Source organism: Gadus morhua, chromosome 19 (genome assembly GCF_902167405.1).
Source record: "Gadus morhua chromosome 19, gadMor3.0, whole genome shotgun sequence".
Lineage (NCBI taxonomy): Eukaryota > Metazoa > Chordata > Actinopteri > Gadiformes > Gadidae > Gadus > Gadus morhua.
Window position 1 is genome coordinate 21350493 of NC_044066.1, and position 23015 is coordinate 21373507.

The 23015-nt window shown below is 43.8% G+C and overlaps 4 protein-coding genes across 5 annotated transcripts in view; all 4 read right to left on the minus strand.

Moving 5' to 3' along the window:
• Nucleotides 1-3683: 3683 nt before the first annotated feature.
• Nucleotides 3684-5088, minus strand: LOC115532670 (C-type lectin domain family 6 member A-like). Its single transcript, XM_030342551.1, has one exon. It carries the CDS (start codon nucleotides 4479-4481, stop codon nucleotides 3684-3686), a length of 798 nt encoding a protein of 265 aa, XP_030198411.1. The 5' UTR covers nucleotides 4482-5088.
• A 3693-nt stretch (nucleotides 5089-8781) lies between these two features.
• Nucleotides 8782-9747, minus strand: LOC115532243 (C-type lectin domain family 4 member C-like). Its single transcript, XM_030341885.1, has one exon. The coding sequence runs from the start codon at nucleotides 9553-9555 to the stop codon at nucleotides 8794-8796; it is 762 nt and encodes a 253-aa protein (XP_030197745.1). The 5' UTR covers nucleotides 9556-9747; the 3' UTR covers nucleotides 8782-8793.
• A 4951-nt stretch (nucleotides 9748-14698) lies between these two features.
• LOC115532239 (C-type lectin domain family 3 member A-like) lies at nucleotides 14699-22713 on the minus strand. 2 transcript variants are annotated; one of them, XM_030341880.1, is made up of 2 exons: nucleotides 20821-22713; nucleotides 14699-15524 (listed from the first exon to the last, which is right to left on the minus strand). In XM_030341880.1, exons 1-2 carry the CDS (start codon nucleotides 20990-20992, stop codon nucleotides 14929-14931), a joined length of 768 nt encoding a protein of 255 aa, XP_030197740.1. In that variant the 5' UTR covers nucleotides 20993-22713; the 3' UTR covers nucleotides 14699-14928. The 2 variants fall into 2 exon arrangements, with proteins under 2 accessions (XP_030197740.1, XP_030197739.1); XM_030341879.1 differs by lacking the exon at nucleotides 20821-22713 and having other exon boundaries at nucleotides 14699-15748.
• Nucleotides 20222-23015, minus strand: part of LOC115532240 (CD209 antigen-like protein E) — a 41058-nt gene continuing 38264 nt past the window's right edge. The window contains exon 3 of the mRNA XM_030341882.1: nucleotides 20222-20792. Coding sequence (XP_030197742.1) covers nucleotides 20234-20792 — 559 coding nt within the window. The 3' untranslated portion in view covers nucleotides 20222-20233. The remainder of the gene's footprint in view (nucleotides 20793-23015) is intronic.

Consider the following 23015-nt stretch of genomic DNA (forward strand, 5'->3'; position numbering starts at 1 on the left):
AGGAATTGTATCTCCATCTGCACTTTTGTCTGCTACATTTGGGTTTGCAAGATTTCTTCTTTACCCAGTTAAATTTGTACTTCTGCTCTTTCGGTTTCCGTTTCAGAAGCAACTCGTAGCTGTCACCATCCTGGTTTGTAGTTGAGGAACGTTTGCGTTTTCTTGTAGGAACGACTTGGACTTGAATTTTGGTCACATTCTTCTGTAGTCACAGTTTCTGAATTGTGGCCTCCGTAAGGTCTTTTGTTTCCTTGGTCCTAAGGTTCTTCCATCGTAGCATAACTTGTTTTATGGTCCATCTTCTGGCCAGACCCAAAGTCATTGACATGATTGGTAATGCCCTCCCAAATGTTGTATTTTCCTTTATTGGTCACTTCTCCATCCTTTGCAGAGCTGAAACCTCCTACCAACGAGGCAAAATTGCCCTGAACACCCTCCAGCAATGCATAGGTTTCTGCCACAGTGAAATGAGGCCCTTTTGAGTCCATGGTTCCGACTCTTTGGTGTAGCAAATACTGATCTTATAAGCCTTGAGCGTGATTGCTTTGGCTTGTTCTCAATTTGGCTCAAACCAATCAGCTCGTCACTGGTTAATGGGTGAGACCATTTAAACACATCATGTCTTTGCACACAGCTGATAGCTTTGAGATTTTTTTTTATTTTGTGTACCATATCTCATTACATGTGACAGGCTTCATAATTTGTATTTATATCCATGGTCACTGTCTTGATGAATGATTTGTAAGAACTGTATGTGTCATCAGTAACCATTGATTTTGTGATCATTCAATTAAAAAGAAAAAGATTTGATTTCATTCGAAGAAATCACAACTTCCGATTGGATACGGATAATCCTGTTTATTTTGGATCAAATAGATCCCAAACCGAGTTCAAAGTTTTAAAAAACCCAAAGGCCAGGTTTGATCCAGGTCAAATTAAGATCGGATAACATGATCTGATCTTAATTCAGAATCTCTCTTTTGCTTTGAAAAACCCATTTCCAAGATTTGATCCCACTGGATTACCCTTGGAAAAACTGGGCCCTGGTGACCTTCATGAATCTTGTTGAGTATTCCCCCTTGCATAGTAACGGGGATGACAAGTCTTTTGCCCTTCATTAGTAGACCATCTGCTACCAGCAGATCCTGGCGATACTGCCAGTCCTGTTGAAGTTCTGGTGGGGGAGCCTTTCTGTTAGACCATCCGGTCTGCACCATGTTTTTGTGTCTTTTGCTCAGGTTTATCTTTATTTTAGCGTGAAAAAATGCCTGAGCCAAATAGATGAATTAGTCAGATTGTGATTATGGAATGTAAAAAGCACTCTGATTGGCTTAGGATATAGCCAATGAGGCACAGTGAATGAGCAGCTTTGGAGAGAAGAGTTGGGTTTGATATCACAATTTGGCCGATATTACATCACTACTAATGGGTGTACGGTGTACGCCATACTACATCGATGACCCTTGACCTGAGATAAGCAGCTGAAGAATGATTCTGCATATTTAAACTGCGTATTTGATATTGTTTTATTATGACATTGAACAGAAAAACGTGTCAGGCGGCACCAGAGGGAATTTAACCCTTGCACTAGTTGAGTGACCAAGGACCGGATCAAAAGACAAAACTATTTTTTATTGGGTCCCGAAAATAAATTAAATATCAATATCACTGTCCATTTAAACAATATCTGTTTAAAGGGACCAAGTCCAGACTAAATCCAATTAATAAAATATCAGCAAAACATATTAATTATGAGCTGCTTTAATAAGAGGTCAAATTCCCTACCGAAAACACAGATGAATGGACACTACATTTACAGATTCAATGCAATTTACTCTGTATGTGTGCGAATGCATGTATGCACATGTTCCTTCAGTAACGCAAAACTAAGCTTCTAGCATTTTGAATTGAAAAGGTCTTGTTTGACCAATCAGGGTCAGTCTTGTACAGTTTGTATAATCAGCTAAAACAGTTCAAGTGCTGCAGACCTACAAGCCTATTCAGAGAACAGGACACAAGTCTACTGTTCTCTCTGAACACCGTAGAACTAGATAATTTATGCCACCACCTGGTGTCAGACCTGTACAGCCAACCGGTATCACACTTTTTTTGTTGCTCCCGGTATCATGAATTGATAGTAACAATTCATCTATTGAATGTACCCTCAAGAAAATACTCCCCCTAAGTTACATAGCAGATCCGCGCCCTTGCCTACCAGGTAGGTAAACGGACATGTAAGCCATCCAATAATTTCATTTTGCCCCAATGAAATTATTGGACGAGCTAAGTATAAGCCTGCAACATCCAAAGATGACCCATGTTTATTTATTTATTTTGTCTGAGCATTCGATTTATGCATTGCTGTTATCCTAAAATAAATGGCCTAGCCAAGCATTAACACCGCATCGCTTCAATTAGTTCTCAACCGACGATAAAACTGATAATCTTGTGACAACTTTATTGTTGTTGTTTATTATTCTGAAGGCCGGAAGGTAACAATTTAAAAATAAACTTAACCCATGCAATGAGACAGTTCGCTTTTTTGCATGAATTATCGCTACTTACGGTTGGACTGCATACTACATCGATGACCCTTAACCTGCCATAAGCAGCTGCAGAATGGCCAGGTTATTACTGCACATTTGATAATGTTTCACTTTGACATTGAACAGAAAAACACGTGTCAACTCCAAAGTCAAACTCAAGCCTCTGCAAAAGTAATAAAGAATATACAGAGAACAGATAGCGCAAGTAACAGGAAATTATTTGTAGGATAAATTTGCGGATGCTTTATCCAAAGCGGCTTAACAATAATGTAACTGCAATAATGACAAATCCATGAGTGACTTAAACATTAGATTTAAGATGCACCTGTTCTAAGCAGGGGCAGCACCAGAGGGAATTTAACCCTTGCACTAGTTGAGCAACCCAGGATCGGATTAAAAGACTAAACTATTTTTAATTGAGTCCCAAAAGTAAATTAAAAATCAATTTCATTGTCCCTTTGAACAATGTCTCTTCAAAGGGACCAAGTCCAAACTAAATCCAATTATTTCAATATCAGCAAAACATATTACTCAAGAGTTCATTTAATAGGTCAAATTCACTACAGCATATGCAGCTGTATGGACACTGCATTGACATATTCAATGCAATTTACAAATTACTGTATGTGTGCCAATGCATATAGGCATACTGTATGTACCTTCAAAAGTGTTTATTCAGTAATGCAAAACTAAGTGCATACCTACAAGCTAATTAAGTGTTTTGCTGTGATCACACTATTTTGTGACAAAGTCAAGTCAAGATACATTTCAACAGAAAAATAATTAAATAATTAGCTGAGGGGCTAAGACAAAATCAGCAAATGCAGCCCTAGATAGAAAACTGGTGTGGTTTGCAGCAAGTGGAAACCAGCCAATGTCTGTCATGACTCTTTACCGCCTAACCTCAGCCTCCAACACCAAGAGCAATTGTTGAAACATTGAAAAGATAATGTAACAGCTGCATCTATGTACAGCTCCTGCAGGGACCAGTGAAGTCTTCATGTCATCTCCTTGATAACACATTGCAGCCAATCACAGCTCTTAGCGAATGGCAGGACTCAACAAGTACGAAACAAAACAAACAACGTTGTTAGCATTAAGATATAGAAAATAGTCACAAAGAAATGTTTTCATTCTTCATTTTCTTAAATTATATTCACAAAGCCCAAAGTTTCTGGCTTCACAGCTCTCATCTTCCCATTTAAAATTGGTCTGCACCCAGTCCCTCCTTAAGCAGTTGTTGTCCTTGCCATCGCCAGGTCTCCGGCTCTGCCATGAGGGGTTATCCACTGACAGGACGGTCCCATCAACCCATCTCCACAACCCTTCACTGGCCTCATCTGTCGCTCCGAGCCAGAAGTCGGAGCACTTGCCGCTAATGAAGTTCATCTCCCCTTCATTGTCCACAACCACCAGATCTGCCCCGACGGAAACACAGAGCTCCCTGCTCTTATTCCAGGATTCCCACTCATTGGAGAGCCGGTAACATTTACAACCAAACTTATCCCAACCACCTGGACAGTCCTGTTTACAAAGCAGTGAGTCTCTCTGCTCCGTCACATTCTTCAGCCTTTGGAGAAGTTCCATGTCTCCGTCCATGCATACGGTCTTGTGTTGCACTGCCAACCCAAGCAGTCCAGCCAGCAGGGCAACAGACAGCAGGACCAGAAGCACCACCACAGCCCTGATCGGACACCGAGGAGGGCTCACAGGGTCCGGCTGCTGACCTCTTACTGTTCCCAGAGTATTGGAGGACTCCTCTGTCCCCACGTAGTCCTGGTGTTGATCTCCGAGGCTCTCACTGGTAGCGTAGATCTCCACTATCCTCTCCTCTCTCTCTCCTTGTGTGTTCCTGGCCTTGGTCATCATGTTGGGCGTGTTGTAAATCACCTCAGCCATATTCTGGTCCAAACTGGTTTCAGAGTTCCTTATCATCCTACCCCTATGAGTGCTCAGATCTTCTGTGCGTTTTGAATGCCAGCACGTCAGTCTTAACGCCTACTTAGAACAAACAGGAAGTATTGTGACCAGATGCTACTATCTGCATGTGCTTGCAGAGTTACTGTATATGGTTAGACACATCCTCTTTTCTTACTAAGTGGTACGTGCAGTACATACATTATAAACGTAAGGTTGATTGTTCAATCATCATCAAAAGGACCAAAATACACATCAAGATATTCTTCAAATACACTTTTGAACCTTAAGACTTGGCTTAAATAAAGCTATAGTTCCCCAGCGGAGCCGATTGCCCATTTGTGAGAGAGGTGTTAAAAATGCATGAAGGATAAGGTAGATGTGCATGTCTTTGTAAGTCGTTTTCATCGGTCTTCTGGGAAAAGATGGCCCACACCATTTATACTGGCCTAGCCCATGATCTCTGCCTAGGCTACCGACCACTTCAGTGTCCGACTTGTACGGCCAACCCAGTATCACGCTTTTTCGAGCTGATGGTGTAACAGTATTGTTAATATGCTCTGCAGGTTTAATAGACGGGGACACTCGTGTTGCCGGTGTAGCCTCGGGTACTTTATTTCAAGCTCGTTTACATTACAGTGTGTTCACCCCTGATCCTTCCCCCATATACTTACTTACAGGTTCCTGCGCATGTCACTACGTCTCCCCCTTTTAGTGAAGCTCCAGCATTTCTTTGAATATTTTTCTAATTTCTTTGTTTACTTTGAACATTAATAACCAACAGTAAACATACTCATACAGTATAACATTTATCCTCAACACTATAAACCTCTGAGACAAACCCACTTGTGTGGCGTGTTACATCTTTTAACCAAAACCAAGAATACAGATTATATGATTATTATCATTTTGTCTAGGGGTCAGGGTGAACTACCTGATTATCCTGCTCTGTTAAACCACGCTCCCTAACTGTATAAGACTGGTGATTACAAGTCCATCCTAGCTGGGTTTCTTATGACCCGCCTTGATCTTGTCACGGTAGGGGTCTCTGGAATGACCCTGATGTGGAGTCTGTCTCTCCGTAGACTCCCGAGGGCAGGTCAACGTTTTAAGGTCTTGGTTTTGGAGCTTATTAAACCAGGAAGTTTGTTCCTCCTTCATGTCTTGATCCTTGCTTTTGAAAGCCTGGAGTTCAGGCCACTTAGGCTGTAGATTCTCCTGGCTAACGGGCAAATGTGTTCTGATATGCCGACCCCCTCAATAGCTGTGCTGGGGATGATCCATGTGACAACGGGCTAGCCCTCTAAGCCATGAGTGCCTTGTGTGGATCCTCTCCCTTACCCAGGAGAGATCTCACCGTACACACAGCTCTATCTGACCCCCGTTATCCCCGTTGCTCTGCGGATCCCGGGGGCTGCTGGTCACATGTCTGGAGTCGTATCCTCTGGTGAAGTCCGCAAACTCAGTTGCAGAGAATCGGGGGCCGTTGTCGGTGACGACAGTCTCCGGGACTCGATGGCGTGTGAATTTGGACTTCAACTTCCCCTTTACATGGGCTGTGGTAGTTGAGGTGAGGTTAGCTTCTTCAATGTAGCATGAGAAGCAGTCAATTACCACAAGGCACATTGCACTCTACCTCTGAAAATGATCTGCTGCAAAGCGCTGCCGTGGTCTGGCAGGTAATGGCCTCGTCAGCAGAGGTTCTGGTGCATTGTAATCCTCCTTTGCACATATCACACAGTTTTCAACTTTCTGTTTTGTGTTTGGTCTGACCCGGCTGAAATAGAGACTGCTGTGCTCTGGCGATACATTTTGTCATGCCACAGCCCAGTATTATTTTTTCTTTTTCATCTCGATCAAATTTATCCGGATTAAGAAACATTGAATTGGACCACTCTGATCCAAATCCCAAGTTTCAGGATCACCAAATCCTGTTTACCAGAGGCTTAAACAGAACCAACAGTGTAGCCTACTGGCTTAGCAAAGAACACCAGGTGGGCAAAATATGGGTGGCCACAAATAGCCATTGTTTGTTTTAATTTTTAATTAACAGAAACATTTTACATTCCTTATTTTGTTCTAATGTTAAATAACAAAACAAAAAAATATCAAATAGTCCAAATATAATTGACAGGACAGATACCAGATCTTTCCATCTCTGCCTTTAGGAATTGTATCTCCAGCTGCACTTTGGCCTGCTGCAGCAAATTTTGTTATTAACCCAGCTCAATTTGTCCTTCTGGTCTTTCGGTATTCGTTTCAGAAGCAACTCGTAGCTATCACATCCAGGTTTGTAGCTGAGGAACGTTTGTGTTTTCTAGTAGGAACGTCTTGGACTATCTCCCTTACATCCACAGATCTCATTTTGGTCACATTCTTCTGAAGTCGTAGCCTCTGTAATTGTTGCCTCGCCATCTCCTTCTATGCCTTCAATGCCATGCAGAGCCTCAGATTTTTCTCCTCCTATAATATCAAGGACCATTTCAGTGAATTTCACCCCTCTTATTTGGCTTGTTACCTGTTTGGTTATTTTTGGCTTCCGTAAGGTTTCTCGTTGCCTTGGCCCTAAGTTTCTTCCATCGCAACATAACTTGTTTTATAGTCCCCTTCTGGCCTGATCTTTTTCCTGGCCTAAATGTTGTATTTTCCTTTATTGGTCACTTCTCCATCCTTTGCAGAGCTGAAACCTCCTACTATTGAGGCAAAATTGCCCCGAACACCCTCCTGCAGTGCACAGGTTTCTGCCACAGTGAAATTAGGCCCTTTTGAGTCCATGGTTCCAACTCTTTGGTGTAGCCAATACTGATCTTATAAGCCTTGAGCGTGATTGCTTTGGCTTGTGCTCAATTAGGCTCAAACCAGTCAGCTCGCTGCTGGTTAATGGGTGAGACCATTTAAATACATCATGTCTTTGCACCCACAGCTGATAGCTTTGATTTTATTTATATTTTTTTGTTTATCATATCTCAATACATGTGACATGTTTCATATATTTTATTTATATCCATGGTCACTGTCTTTATGAATGATTTGTTAGAAATGTATGTATCATCAGTAAACATTGATTTTGTGATCATTCACTTAAAAGAAATCCTGACTTTATTTGGTTGGAAAATCACAACTGAATCCACCCTTCCAAAGAGATCAGGATAATCCTGTTTTTTTGGATCAAATAGCTCCTAAACCGAGTTCAAAATCGCCACGGTACTGCTCAGTAGGGAGATGAGGGGTTTGTAGTCTGTCTGGATGAGAAAGTCCATCACAACTAAATAAGACTGAAAGCGCTCACACTCCCAGGTCTGCTCCAGCGCTTCTATTTCAATCTGGGCTCCTCCTCTGTCATGCTGCGTGAGATGAAGTCAACTGGACACCAGTCCCCTGACGTGGCTTCTGAGACAAAACCCCTCCGAGCCCAAATGAGGAAGCATCTGCTGCAACTTTTGTGTCTCTGTTGGGGCAGTACTGTGCTAGGACAGCGGGTGAGCTCAGTTCTCGACGCAGCACCTCAAAAGTTTGTTTATGACCCCCCCCCCTCAAGGTATCCTGCTCAGTGGTCTGACCCTTTGCATACTATTAATGGCTGTGTGTCTGTTACAGCAGATCATTTGATATACATTGGTGATATTTTTGGAAAATACTCAGGTAAGCCATCCAATCATTTAATTTTGCCGAATTAATTGATTGGACGGGCTTATTATAGGCCTGCAACATCCAAAGATACCCCTGATTTTATTTTATTTTGTGCATAGGATTTTTTAATGACTTCTAGAGATTTTTATGTAAACTACAATGGCAAAATTGAGATTTGCATATACACACTTGCATACATTTTGAGACTAACTTTCAGTAGATTCAAAGTAGGAGATGTTTGTTTGTTTGATTGCTTTTTTTGTATTTTAGAAGTGGTATGCCCACTGTGCTTAGCCAACAGTTTAGTAGTTTACATAAAAATCTCTAGAAGCCAATAGTTAAGTGGTTATTGTTTCTTTCGATTAATGAGTATTGTCTTGAGCAGGCCGTACAACTGAATATGTAGGCTATGAATTAGAAGGGATTTAGGATTTGGCAATGTCCAGCAGGTCACCATAAAATGGACTAGAATGCAGGAAATCGCATCTTAGAAATTCAACATTTTCTGGGGAGGACCCCCTGGCCCCCCTCAGGGCTAAGCTCCGGATGTACACAGAGTCTTGCTCCACCCCTGGACATAACACCTCACAGCCAATCACAGCTCTTATTAAATGGCTGAACTCAACAAGTATGAAACAAAACAACCACATCTTTTTGCATTCAGGTATAAAGACTGGTCTCAAAGAAATGTTTTCATAGATCATTTTATTAAATTATATTCACAAAGCCTATAGTTTATTTCTTTACAGCGCTCATCCATCCATTTAAAGTTGGTGTCCTCCCAGGAATTTCTTAAGCAGTTCTTGTCCTTGCCACCATCAGGTTTCCCGCTGAACCAGGAGGGGTTATCCGCTGACAGGACGGTCCCATCAACCCATCTCCACAACCCTTCACTGGCCTCATCTGTCGCTCCAAGCCAGAAGGTCCTGCCATACCTGCTAATGAAGTCCATCTCCTCTTTACTGTCCACGACCACCAGATCTGCTCCGTGGGAAACGCATAACTCCCTGCTCTTAATCCAGGATTCCTGCTCATTGAAAAGAAAGTAACATTTACAACTAAACTTATCCCAACCAACTGGACATTCCTGTTTACAAAGCAGTGAGTCTCTCTGCTCTGTCACATTCTTCAGCCTTTGGAGGAGTTGCTCCATGTCTCTGTCCAAGACGGTCTTGTGTTGCACTACAAACCCAATGAGTCCAGCCAGCAGGACAACAGACAGCAGGACCAGAAGCACCACCACAGCCCTGATCGGCCACCGAGGAGGGCTCACAGGGTCCGGCTGCTGACTTCTTACTGTTCCCAGAGTATTGGAGGACTCCTCTGTCCCCACATAGTCCTGGGGTTGATCTCCGAGGCTCTCAATGGTAGCGTAGATCTCAACTATCCTCTCCTCTCTCTCTCCTTGTGTGTTCCTGGCCTTGGTCATCATGTTGGGCCTGGCGTAAATCACCTCAGCCATATTCTGGTCCAAATTGTTTTCAGAGTCCTACTCCTTTGAGTGCTTTGTCTTTTTCTGTGCGTTTTGAATGCCAGCATCTCAAAGACTTAACACCTACTTTGATCAAACAGGAAGTATTTTAACCGGATGCCACTTTACATGGGCTTGCAGAGTCACTGTTAATGATTAGACACATCCTGTTTTCTTAGTAAGAGGTGTTGCGTAGTTTAAGCAGATAAGCTGCCCCCACATAGCCACAAGGGAGCAGGATCGAACACATAAGCTGCATCACCCCCACATAGCCACAAGGAAGCAGGATCAAACATATAAGCTGCAATAACTACTCCAGCCACAGATGGCAGCCCCTTTAGACAGGTGAGGAAGCCGGAACCAATACGTCACATAGGCCACGCCTACGTCACATAGGCCACGCCCACTTGATACAAACCAGAGCGGGAGTCAGATTTGAGGTCAGAAACGTACAGCTGCCCCGTTGAGAGACCTGTGGCTAAGCCCCGGGTCTTGAAGTAGCTCTGCGGTATTTTTCTCCACGTGTGTTAGATACAATTCCCCCCCTTTTGCTTCATAGTTACCATACCGAAATACTTTAACAAATAAAGTGTTACGACTCAAGACAGGGTGGACCCAAACGCACGGCACAAATGACCACAGACGAGGACGATAGCAATTGACTGGTTTATTGCTACACGGATGGTTAAAGGTGGTGCAGGTGGTGGCGGTCCACGTGCCGGGAGGCCCGAACCGGGGTTGGAGGAGTCGGCAGGCAGCCGAGCCGACAACCACACCCGACGACACGGTGCAGATGGAACTCCGGCAGCAGAGCAGGGTTGGAGAATGGACGTGGTGGAGATGACTGGTAGGGGGACAGACGGATTAGGAACGGAGACTGGAACACGAGTAAACGGGAATACAGAGCTCGAAGAATCAAGAGGATACTCAACCGGGTAAGTAGAACTGACGATCCGGCGAAGAATGTTTGGAAGGCTGGGGTAGATATGCTGGGTCCTGATTGGAAATGACTGTCGGGTGCGGGTGATCAGCGTGGCTGGAACAGCTGGAACTGCGCGGCCACGCCCCCGCACCTGAAACACTGAGACAGAGACGAACAGGGACAGACACGACTTACACAGAGTGAACTAGCGGAAGCTAGGTTATGGTCATAACCATAAGGATGATTGTTCGATCCACATCAAAAGGACAAAAGTACACATCAAGACATTCGTCAAATACACATTTGAGCCATAGTTCTTGGCTAACCGTTCGGAACCGTTGCATAAAGCACAGCCATGAATAGTATTGCCATATAGTATTCATGGCTGAGTCTGTTACAGCAGATAATTTGATAGACGTTGGCATGGACGGATTAACATGACCCCGGGCCCTCGACACAAACCAGCCATAGACCCCTACCAACACGCAAATACACGCACTAGCACACCGAATTTGAGAGAGAGAGTGGCGCAGACGGCGGGGTGAGCACGGTGTTTTTCCGGGTTAGGGCCGCGGACCCCCCCACAGCCCCCGTACCTGGAGCATCCACCCCCGCAGACTGCACCACCTCCCCAAACTCCTCCGTCACCCGCTCCCAACCCTCTGGTTGCAACCCTCCTCACCAGACGTCGTCGTTGACTACGGCGTCACGACCGGGCGAAGGCGGCGGTGACCGGATGGCGGCCATGGCGACCGCCCTGCTGGTGGTCTGCCTCCTCCTCCTCGCGCTCCTCCTCTTCCTCACGGTGCTCTTTTGTTACAGAGCCGGCCAGAGGAGGAGGAGTCATCGTGGGTCGCGAGGGGGCGCCATGTGGTCGGCGGGCGGGACCACCGGGTTTGCCGCCGTCGTCCCAGAACGCGGACCGCAAGGCCGTGCCTCCCGGGCCCCCCAGGCTGCTGTACCACGAACGACCTCAACAGTCCCCGGGGGCGCTGTGGATCCGTCTGGAGGAGGGCGGCGAGGGCTTTGATACACGTGGGACACACTACATGGTACCAAAGTCAAGATACTTTTTAACAGAAATACAAGTAAATAATTAGCTGAGGGGACAAAGGCAAAGGCAGCCATAACGAACGAGTGTGGTTTGCAGCAACTGGGAACCAGCCAATGACTCTTTACACTTAACCCATCCAAGGAGAAAGAAAGAAAGAAACCCATTTGATTTTTTTTATGTATAATCACAACTATAACGGGTGGACTGCATACTACATCGATGACCCTTGACCTGCCATAAGCAGCTGCAGAATGACCGTATACTGCATATTTGATAATGTTTCACTTTGACACTGGAGAGAAAATTATGTCTACGCCAAAGTCAAACTAGGTGATAGTGTATATATAGTGAACAGATGGCCCCAAGTAACAGGATTTGTACGATCATTTGGCGGATGCTTTATCCAAAGTGCCTTAATAATGTAACTGCAATAATTACAGATACGTGAATGACTGAAACATTAGATTTAAGATGCATCTGTTCTAAGCCGATGCGGCACCAGAACACCACTAACTATTTTTTCTTGACTCTGAATTGTAAATAAAAATCCATATCATTTTCCCTTTCAACAATGTCTGTTCAAAGAGACCAAGTCCAAACTAAATCCAAAAAATTAAAAATCAGAAAAACACATCAATCAAGATATGCTTTAACATAAGGTCAAATTCAATACAGCAAACACGGCTGAATGGACACTACATTTACAGATTCAATGCAATTTACAAATCACTGTTTGTGTGCGAATGCATTTATGCATATGTACCTTCAAAAGTGTTCAGTTAGTAACGCAAAACTAAGTGCAGACCTACAAGCCGATTCAGACACCAGGACAGAAGTCTACTGTTCCTCTGAACACCGTAGAACAGACAATTTATACACAAGTGGTTTGTTGTGATCACACTACATTGTGACAAAGTCAAGATACATTTCAACAGAAAAATAATTAGCTGAGGGGACAAAGGCAAAGGCAGCAAATGCAGCCCTAAATAGAGAACTAGTGTGGTTTGCAGCAACTGAAATCCAGCCAATGTCTTTCATGACTCTTTACTGCCTAACCTCAGCCTCCAACGCAACAACTGTGGGAACATAGAAAAAAAAATAATACAACAAGAAAAGCATCTATGTATAGCTCTTTCAGTGACCAGGGAAGTCTTCATGTCATCATATTTTATCGAGCTCTTATCGAATGGCAGAACTCGACAAGTATGAATCAAAACAAACAACGTCTGTTGGCATTAAGATATATAAAAATAGTCACAAAGGAATGTTTTCATCAATCATTTCATTAAATACATGTATAATGTACATGTTCATGCTCCCCCTGGGTAGTGTCATTAGCAGGCATGGCTTGTCTTACCACTGCTATGCTGATCAGATCATCTGGCAATGCTCTCCTCCATGTGCCTCGGTCAAGGGTCAAGCGAAAAGGTGACAGAGCCTTTGCAGTTGCAGCGCCACGGCTGTGGAACCAATTGCCCCTGGACATTAAAAAAGCTCCGTCCATCTTTGTTTTTAAGTCTAGGCTCAAAACTCACCTTTTCACTCTATCCTTCCCAGCTTCCTAACCCTCCGGCTGTTGCTCCATCTGTAACTCTGGATATGTCTCTTGTTGTCATTGCCGTCTCTGTTCCTGTTGTCATTGTTTCTGTTGATCTGTCTGCCTACTGTTGCTCGTCTCATATTGTAATTATTTGTTTACTTATTTTTATTTTACTTTATTTTATTTTATTTATATCACTATTATGTACAGCACTTTGGTCAGTGAAAGCTGTGTGAGATGTGCTTTATAAATAAATTGTACTTACTTTTACTTACTTACTTACTATACACAGCTCTACATCAGGACAACCCCCACTTCTTCTGCCCCCTGTTTTCTTAGTAAGTGGTACTTCTAACACACATTAGTATGGAAGTAAATCTATGTCCTTTTTACTTTGTTATTCAATACATTTTATTTGATTTGATTAGCATTTTACCGACCGATACAATGGATAGGGCGTTTAGTAAGGTCCACCACCGTTGCTTCTCTCCCCATAAAAAGCTACAGTCAGTGTTTAATGACATTGATTTACCTTTGAGCATTTCCTATTATAGGCAACTGTGTAAAATGCTGTTTAGAATTAACGTTTGTATCATGAAATAAAGTACCAGCGAGGGACGCTCTTATTCCCGCTCTCCGTGCTTGACCGCAATCTAGAATCTAGGATTGATTGCTCTTCCATAGGTTGCCGGATGTTAACACCGAACTTCATACATTGAAATTTGCAGGTGACTTTGGTATGTTGAATTTGGGGCCGTTGAAGATATTTAAGTTGAATTTTTAAACGTTGAATATTTGATTCAGAATTTTTTACAATGATTTGTTGATAATTGAAAGAGTTATATTCAGAGGCAAAAAATCCAGATGCGTTATTTCAATGCAGAAATCTTCCTTGCTTAGATTCAATGGCTTTTTTGTTTTCAAATTCTGATTACACAGATTTACTTCCATAGTTCTCCCTCCCTCATCATCCCTTCATGATCAATCAACGGCTTGTAACAGCTAATCACACTCACACCTAGTGGTATTATATGACGCCTTTAACCCATTCCCGGTATACAACAGTGGTAGCCGGGATAAGACTGTCTGGACGATGTGTTGATTCTTTGGTGAGAGAGCGAGGGACTCACTGATGTGGGGCTGTGCGATTAAACAAATTTTATGAAGTATATTTATTTTATTCATTAAATGTCTTTTGCAGAGCAGCTGGATGACCACTCCACAACTCCACAACTTAGTACATTATTTTGTAAACATTTTCTATATGAACATTTTGTATATTTTTTTAAGGGGGACATTTCCAAGTTCTCAGTTCCAAAGAGTTTTTTTCTGAGAAAAATGCCAAAGCGCCTTAACAGTAATGTAACTGCAATAATTACAGATGCATGAGTGACTGAAACATTAGATTTATGATGCAACTGTTCTAAGCAGTGGCGGCCCCAGAGGGAATTGAACCCTGACACTAGTTGAGCAACCCAGGATCAGATTAAAAGACTAAACCATTTTTTATTGAATCCTAAAAATAAATTAAATATCAATATCATTGTCCCTTTGAACAATGTCTGTTCAAAGGGACCAATACCAAACTAATCCAATGAATAAAATATCAGCAAAACAAATGAATCAAGAGTTGCTTTAATAAAAGGTCAAATTCACAACAGCAAACACAGCTGTATACAAATGACTGTATGTGTGGGAATGCATATATGCATATGTACCTTCAAAAGTGTTCATTCAGTAATTTTAAGGAGATCACACCTTGCAGCCAATCAGAGCTCTTGGCAGAATGGCAGAACCCAACAAGCGCGAAACAAAACAACGAACATCCTTTTTTTCTTTCTTTTTTTATCATCCTTCATTTTTTAGATTATGTTCACAAAGCCCCCTTCTCTTGCTTTCACAGCTCTCATCTGTCCATTTTAAGTTACTCGCCTCGCCAAACCTCCTTAAGCAGTTCTTCTCCCTGCCACCATCAGGTTTTCCTCTGCTCCAGGAGGGGTTATCCACTGACAGGACGGTCCCATCAACCCATCTCCACATCCCTTCACTGACATTATCTGTCGCTCCGAGCCAGAAGTACCCGCCGTACCCGCTAATGAAGTCCATCTCCTCTTTACTGTCCACGACCACCAGATCTGCTCCATGGGAAACACAGTTCTTCCTGCTCTTATTCCAGGATCCACGCACTTTGGAAAGCAGGTAACATTTATAACCAAAGTCATCCCAACCACTTTGACAGTCCTGTTTACGAAGTAGTGAGTCTCTCTGCTCTGTCACATTCTTCAGCCTTTGGAGAAGTTCCATGTCTCCGTCCATGCATACGGTCTTGTGTTGCACTACAAACCGAAGCAGTCCAGCCAGCAGGGCAACAGACAGCAGGACCAGAAGCACCACCACAGCCCTGATCGGCCACTGAGGAGGGCTCACAGGGTCCGGCTGCTGACCTCTTACTGTTCCCAGAGTATTGGAGGACTCATCTGTCCCCATATAGTCCTGGTGTTGATCTCCGAGGCTCTCACTGGTAGCATAGATCTCCACTATCCTCTCCTCTCTCTCTCCTTGTGTGTTCCTGGCCTTGGTCATCATGTTGGGCGTGTTGTAAATCACCTCAGCCATATTCTGGTCCAAACTGGTTTCAGAGTTCCTTATCATCCTACCCCTATGAGTGCTCAGATTTTCTGTGCGTTTTGAATGCCAGCACGTCAGTCTTAACGCCTACTTAGAACAAACAGGAAGTATTGTGACCAGATGCTACTATCTGCATGTGCTTGCAGAGTCACTGTATATGGTTAGACACATCCTCTTTTCTTACTAAGTGGTACGTGCCGTACATACATTATAAACGTAAGGTTGATTGTTCAATCATCATCAAAAGGACCAAAATACACATCAAGATATTCTTCAAATACACTTTTGAACCTTAAGACTTGGCTTAAATTAAGCTATAGTTCCCCAGCGGAGCCGATTGCCCATTTGTGAGAGAGGTGTTAAAAATGCATGAAGGATAAGGTAGATGTGCATGTCTTTGCAAGTCGTTTTCATCGGTCTTCTGGGAAAAGATGGCCCACACCATTTATACTGGCCTAGCCCATGATCTCTGCCTAGGCTACCGACCACTTCGGTGTCCGACTTGTACGGCCAACCCAGTATCACGCTTTTTCGAGCTGATAGTGTAACAGTATTGTTAATATGCTCTGCAGGTTTAATAGACGGGGACACTCGTGTTGCCGGTGTAGCCTCGGGTACTTTATTTCAAGCTCGTTTACATTACAGTGTGTTCACCCCTGATCCTTCCCCCATATACTTACTTACAGGTTCCTGCGCATGTCACTACGTCTCCCCCTTTTAGTGAAGCTCCAGCATTTCTTTGAATATTTTCTAATTTCTTTGTTTACCTCGAATATTAATAACCAACAGTAAACATACTCTCCAGTATAATGTTTATCTTCAACACTATAATCCTCTGAGACAAACTGACTTGTGTGGCGTGTTACATCTTTTAACCAAAACCAAGAACACGCATTATATAATTATTATCATTTTGTCTAGGGGTCAGGGTGAACTACTTGATTATCCTGCTCTGTTAAACCACGCTCCCTAACTGTATAAGTGGTGATTACAAGTCCATCCTAGCTGGGTTTCTTATGACCCGCCTTGATCTTGTCACGGTAGTGGTCTCTGGAATGACCCTGATGTGGAGTCTGTCTCTCTGTAGACTCCCGAGGGCAGGTCAACGTTTTAAGGTCTTGGTTTTGGAGCTTATTAAACCAGGAAGTTTGTTCCTCCTTCATGTCTTGATCCTTGCTTTTGAAAGCCTGGAGTTCAGGCCACTTAGGCTGTAGATTCTCCTGGCTAACGGGCAAATGTGTTCTGATATGCCGACCCCCTCAATAGCTGTGCTGGGGATGATCCATGTGACAACGGGCTAGCCCTCTAAGCCATGAGTGCCTTGTGTGGATCCTCTCCCTTACCCAGGAGAGATCTCACCGTCCGCACAGCTCCTTCAGCTTCCCCGTTGATCTGTGGATAACGGGGGCTGGTCACATGGCTGGAGTCGTTCTTTCTGGTGAAGTCCGCAAACTCAGTTGCAGAGAATCGGGGGCCGTTGTCGGTGACGACAGTCTCCGGGACTCGATAGCGTGTGAATTTGGACTTCAACTTGTCCTTTACATGGGCTGTGGTAGTTGAGGTGAGGTTAGCTTCTTCAATGTAGCGTGAGAAGCAGTCAATTACCACAAGGCCCATTGCACTCTACCTCTGAAAATGATCTGGTGCAAAGCGCTGCCGTGGTCTGGCAGGTAATGGCCTCGTCAGCAGAGGTTCTGGTGCATTGTAATCCTCCTTTGCACATATCACACAGTTTTCAACTTTCTGTTTTGTGTTTGGTCTGACCCGGCTGAAATAGAGACTGCTGTGCTCTGGCGATAAATTTTGTCATGCCACGGCCCAGTATTCTTTTTTTCTTTTTCATCTCGATCAAATTTATCCGGATTAAGAAACATTGAATTGGATCACTCTGATCCAAATACCAATTTTCAGGATCACCAAATCCTGTTTACCAGAGGCTTAAACAGAACCAACAGTGTAGCCTACTGGCTTAGCAAAGAACACCAGGTGGGCAAAATATGGGTGGCCACAAATAGCCATTGTTTGTTTTAATTTTTAATTAACAGAAACATTTTACATTCCTTATTTTGTTCTAATGTTAAATAACAAAACAAAAAAATACTATCAAATAGTCCAAATATAATTGACAGGACAGATACCAGATCTTTCCATCTCTGCCTTTAGGAATTGTATCTCCAGCTGCACTTTGGCCTGCTGCAGTTGGGTAAGCAACATTTTTTATTAATCCAGCTCAATTTGTGCCTCTGTTCTTTCGGTATCCGATTCAGAAGCAACTCGTAGCTATCACCATCCTGGTTTGTAGCTGAGGAACGTTTGTGTTTTCTAGTAGGAACGTCTTGGACTATCTCCCTTACATCCACAGATCTCATTTTGGTCACATTCTTCTGAAGTCGTAGCCTCTGTAATTGTTGCCTCACCATCTCCTTCTATGCCTTCAATGCCATGCAGAGCCTCAGATTTTTCTCCTCCTATAATATCAAGGACCATTTCAGTGAATTTCACCCCTCTTATTTGGCTTACCTGTTTGGTTCTTTTTGGCTTCCGTAAGGTTTCTCGTTGCCTTGGCCCTAAGTGTCTTCCATCGCAACATAACTTGTTTTATAGTCCCCTTCTGGCCTGATCTTTTTCCTGGCCTAAATGTTGTCTTCTCCTTTTTCGGTCACTTCTCCACCCTATGCAGAGCTGAAACCTCCTACTATTGAGGCAAAATTGCCCCGAACACCCTCCTGCAGTGCACAGGTTTCTGCCACAGTGAAATTAGGCCCTTTTGAGTCCATGGTTCCAACTCTTTGGTGTAGCCAATACTGATCTTATAAGCCTTGAGCGTGATTGTTTTGGCTTGTGCTCAATTAGGCTCAAACCAGTCAGCTCGTTGCTGGGTAATGGGTGAGACCATTTAAACACATCATGTCTTTGCACCCACAGCTGATAGCGTTGAGATTTAATATTTATTTTTTGGTTTACCATATCTCATGTCACATTCTCATTACATGTGACATATATTTTATTTATATCCATGGTCACTGTCTTTATGAATGATTTGTAAGAAATGTATGTATCATCAGTATCCATTGATTTTGTGATCATTCACTTAAAAAAAATCCTGATTTTATTTGGTTGAAAAATCACAACTGAATCCATCCTTCCAAAGAGATCAGGATAATCCTTTTTTGTTGGATCAAATAGCTCCCAAACCGAGTTCAAAATCGTCAACGGATCCGCTCAGGAGGGAGACGAGGGGTTTGTGGTCTGTCTGGATGAGAAAGTCCATTGCTACTAAATAAGACTGAAAGTGCTCACACTCCCAGGTCTGCTCAAGCGCTTCTATTTCAATCTGGGCTCAAGGTCAAGGTCAAGGTTGCATACCCGTGGGTAAATTTGGTTTGCAGGGCAAGAAAATGGCGTTCACACACACAAGCATACACAGTAAAAAAAAAAAGGACACTACAAAAATACAGAAGACAAGACACACGCTCCTCCTCTGTCATGCTGCGTGAGATGAAGTCAACTGGACACCAGTCCCCTGACGTGGCTTCTGAGACAAAACCCCTCCGAGCCCAAATGAGGAAGCATCTGCTGCAACTTTTGTGTCTTTGTTGGGGAAGTGCTGTGCTAGGACAGCGGGTGAGCTCAGTTCTCAGTTCCGTCCATGCCAGTTTATGACCACTCCCCCCCCTTGGATGGCTTAGACAGGTAAGCCATCCAATAATTTAATTTGGCCCGAATGAAATGATAGGCCTGCGACATCCGTCTTTTTTCTTTCTTTTGTGCATTTGATACCCCCGCTTTATTTCACATTGCTTCAATTAGTTTAAAACCGACGCCAAAACGCATAATCTTGTGACAACTTTATTGCTTTACACAACATAGGTAGACAGGTAAGCCATGCAATCATTTCATTTTGCCAAATTAATTGATTGGACAGGCTTATTATAGGCCTGCAACATCCAAAGATAACCCAGATTTATTGTTATTTTGTGCATACGATTTTTTAATTACTTCTAGATATTTTTACGTTAACTACAATGGCAAAATTGAGACTTATACTTTTTTTTTTGAGACTAGACTTGTTTGTTTGTTTGCTTTTTTGTATTTTAGAAGTGGTATGCCCACTGTGCTTAGCCAACAGTTTAGTAGTTTGCATAAAAATCTCTAGAAGCAAGTTAAATGGTTATTGTTTCTTTCCATTAAAGAGTATTGTCTTGAGCAGGCCGTGCAACTGAATATGCAGGCTATGAATTAGGAGGGATTTAGGATTTGCCAATGTCCAGCAGGTCACCCTAAAATTGACTAGAATGCAGGAAATCGCATCTTAGAAATTCAACATTTTCTGGGGAGGACCCCCTGACCCCCCTCAGGGCTAAGCCCCGGATGTACACAGAGTCTTGCTCCGCCCCTGGACATAACACCTCGCAGCCAATCACTGCTCTTATTAAATGGCAGAACTCAACAAGTATGACACAAAACAACCACGTATTTTTGCATTAAGGTATAAAGACTGGTCTCAAAGAAATGTTTTCATAGATCATTTTATTAAATTATATTCACAAAGCCTATAGTTTATTTCTTTACAGCGCTCATCCATCCATTTAAAGTTGGTGTCCTCCCAGTCATTTCTTAAGCAGTTCTTGTCCATGCCACCATCCGGTTTCCCGCTGAACCAGGAGGGGTTGTCCAATGACAGGACGTTCCCATCAACCCATCTCCACATCCCTTCACTGGCCTCATCTGTCGCTCCGAGCCAGATGGTCCTGCCATGCCCGCTAATGAAGTCCATCTCCTCTTTATTGTCCACCACCACCAGATCTGCTCCGCGGGAAACGCATAACTCCCTGCTCTTAATCCAGGATTCCTGCTCATTGGAAAAAAAGTAACATTTACAACCAAACTTATCCCAACCACTTGGACAGTCCTGTTTACAAAGCAGTGAGTCTCTCTGCTCTGTCACATTCTTCAGCTTTTGGAGAAGTTGCTCCCTGTCTCTGTCAATGTCTGTCTTGTGTTGCACTGCCCATCCAAGCAGTCCAGCCAGCAGGACAACAGTCAGCAGGACCAGAAGCACCACCACAGCCCTGATCGGACACCTAGGGCTCACAGGGTCCGGCTGCTGACTTCTTACTGTTCCCAGAGTATTGGAGGACTCCTCTGTCCCCACATAGTCCTGGTGTTGATCTCTGAGGCTCTCAATGTTAGCGTAGATCTCCACTATCCTCTCTTCTCTCTCTCCTTGTGTGTTCATGGCCTCTGTCATCGTGTTGGGAATGGCGTAAATCACCTCAGCCATATTCTGGTCCAAATTGTTTTCAGAGTCCTACTCCTTTGAGTGCTTTGTCTTTTTCTGTGCGTTTTGAATGCCAGCATCTCAAAGACTTAACACCTACTTTGATCAAACAGGAAGTATTTTAACCGGATGCCACTTTACATGGGCTTGCAGAGTCACTGTTAATGATTAGACACATCCTGTTTTCTTAGTAAGAGGTGTTGCGTATTTTAAGCAGATAAGCTGCCCCCACATAGCCACAAGGGAGCAGGATCGAACACATAAGCTGCATTACCCCCACATAGCCACAAGGAAGCAGGATCGAACATATAAGCTGCAATAACTACTTTAGCCACAGATGGCAGCCCCTTTCGACAGGTGAGGAAGCCGGAGCCAATACGTCACATAGGCCACGCCCTCTTGATACACACCAGAGCGGGAGTCAGATTTGAGGTCAGAAACGTACAGCTGCCCCGTTGAGAGACCTGTGGCTAAGCCCCGGGTCTTGTAGTAGCTCTGCGGTATTTTTCTCCACGTGTGTTAGATACAATTCCCCCCCTTTTGCTTCATAGTTAACCTTACCGAAATACTTTAACAAATAAAGTGTTACGGCTCAAGACAGGGTGGACCCAAACGCACGGCACAAATGACCACAGACGAGGACGATAGCAATTGACTGGTTTATTGCTACACGGATGGTTAAAGGTGGTGCAGGTGGTGACGGTCCACGTGCCGGGAGGCCCGAACCGGGGTTGGAGGAGTCAGCAGGCAGCCGAGCCGACAACCACACGGTGCGGATGGAACTCCGGCAGCAGAGCAGGGTTGGAGAATGGACGTGGTGGAGATGACTGGTAGGGGGACAGACGGATTAGGAACGGAGACTGGAACACGAGTAAACGGGAACACAGAGCTCGAAGAATCAAGAGGATACTCAACCGGTAAGTAGAACTGACGATCCATCCGGCGAAGAATGTTTGGAAGGCTGGGGTAGATATGCTGGGTCCTGATTGGAAATGACTGTCGGGTGCGGGTGATCAGCGTGGCTGGAACAGCTGGAACTGCGCGGCCACGCCCCCGCACATGAAACACTGAGACAGAGACGAACGGGGACAGACGAGACTAACACAGAGTGAACTAGCGGAAGCTAGGACCTGGTGGGAGAGACCGTGACATAAAGTGAGTTCAAAGTGATCCGGATTGGACTACTTTCTTCAAGAACGCGACAGAGGTAGATGCAGTCTATCACTTATGGTCATAACCATAAGGATGATTGTTCGATCCACATCAAAAGGACATAAGTACACATCAAGACATTCGTCAAATACACATTTGAGCCATAGTTCTTGGCTAACCGTTCGGAACCGTTGCATAAAGCACAGCCATGAATAGTATTGCCATATAGTATTCATGGCTGTGTCTGTTACAGCAGATAATTTGATAGACGTTGGCATGGACGGATTAACATAACCCCGGGCCCTGGACACAAACCAGCCATAGACCCCTACCAACACGCAAATACACGCACTAGAACACCGAATTTGGGAGAGAGAGAGAGAGAGAGAGAGAGAGAGAGTCTAACCCTGCGGCTGCATGCATATATAAGGCGCGTGATGACGCCCACGCTTACGCATGTTCCCGACAGCAACCGTTAAAAAACAGTCAGAACTAGACAGATAGTAGGATCAGTTTCAAGTTTGGATGCCTTTATTTCCTTGAGGCTTATCACCTCATATCCTTTTTCTTTTTCTATGAGAAGCATTGCCACTGTATGGAAGGCAACACTTCCCCTTATCTAGAGCTGGTTCACCAGTACACAACGTTTAAAACTGAGCAAAGTCATGCCAACAGACGTTACAACGTCAATCAAAGTAAAGTATGTGATATGATGGTTGATATTTTTATATTGAGTAAAATGTTGATGTTCTGCCATGTTCATGTGCGTCACTAGTAAACCATACGTCACCAACTGGGCAACTCTGTTATCAAAATTTTGCACGAGTTGCCGAACAGAAGTAGAATCATTACAGCGTCATGAGGTGTCGTTCAC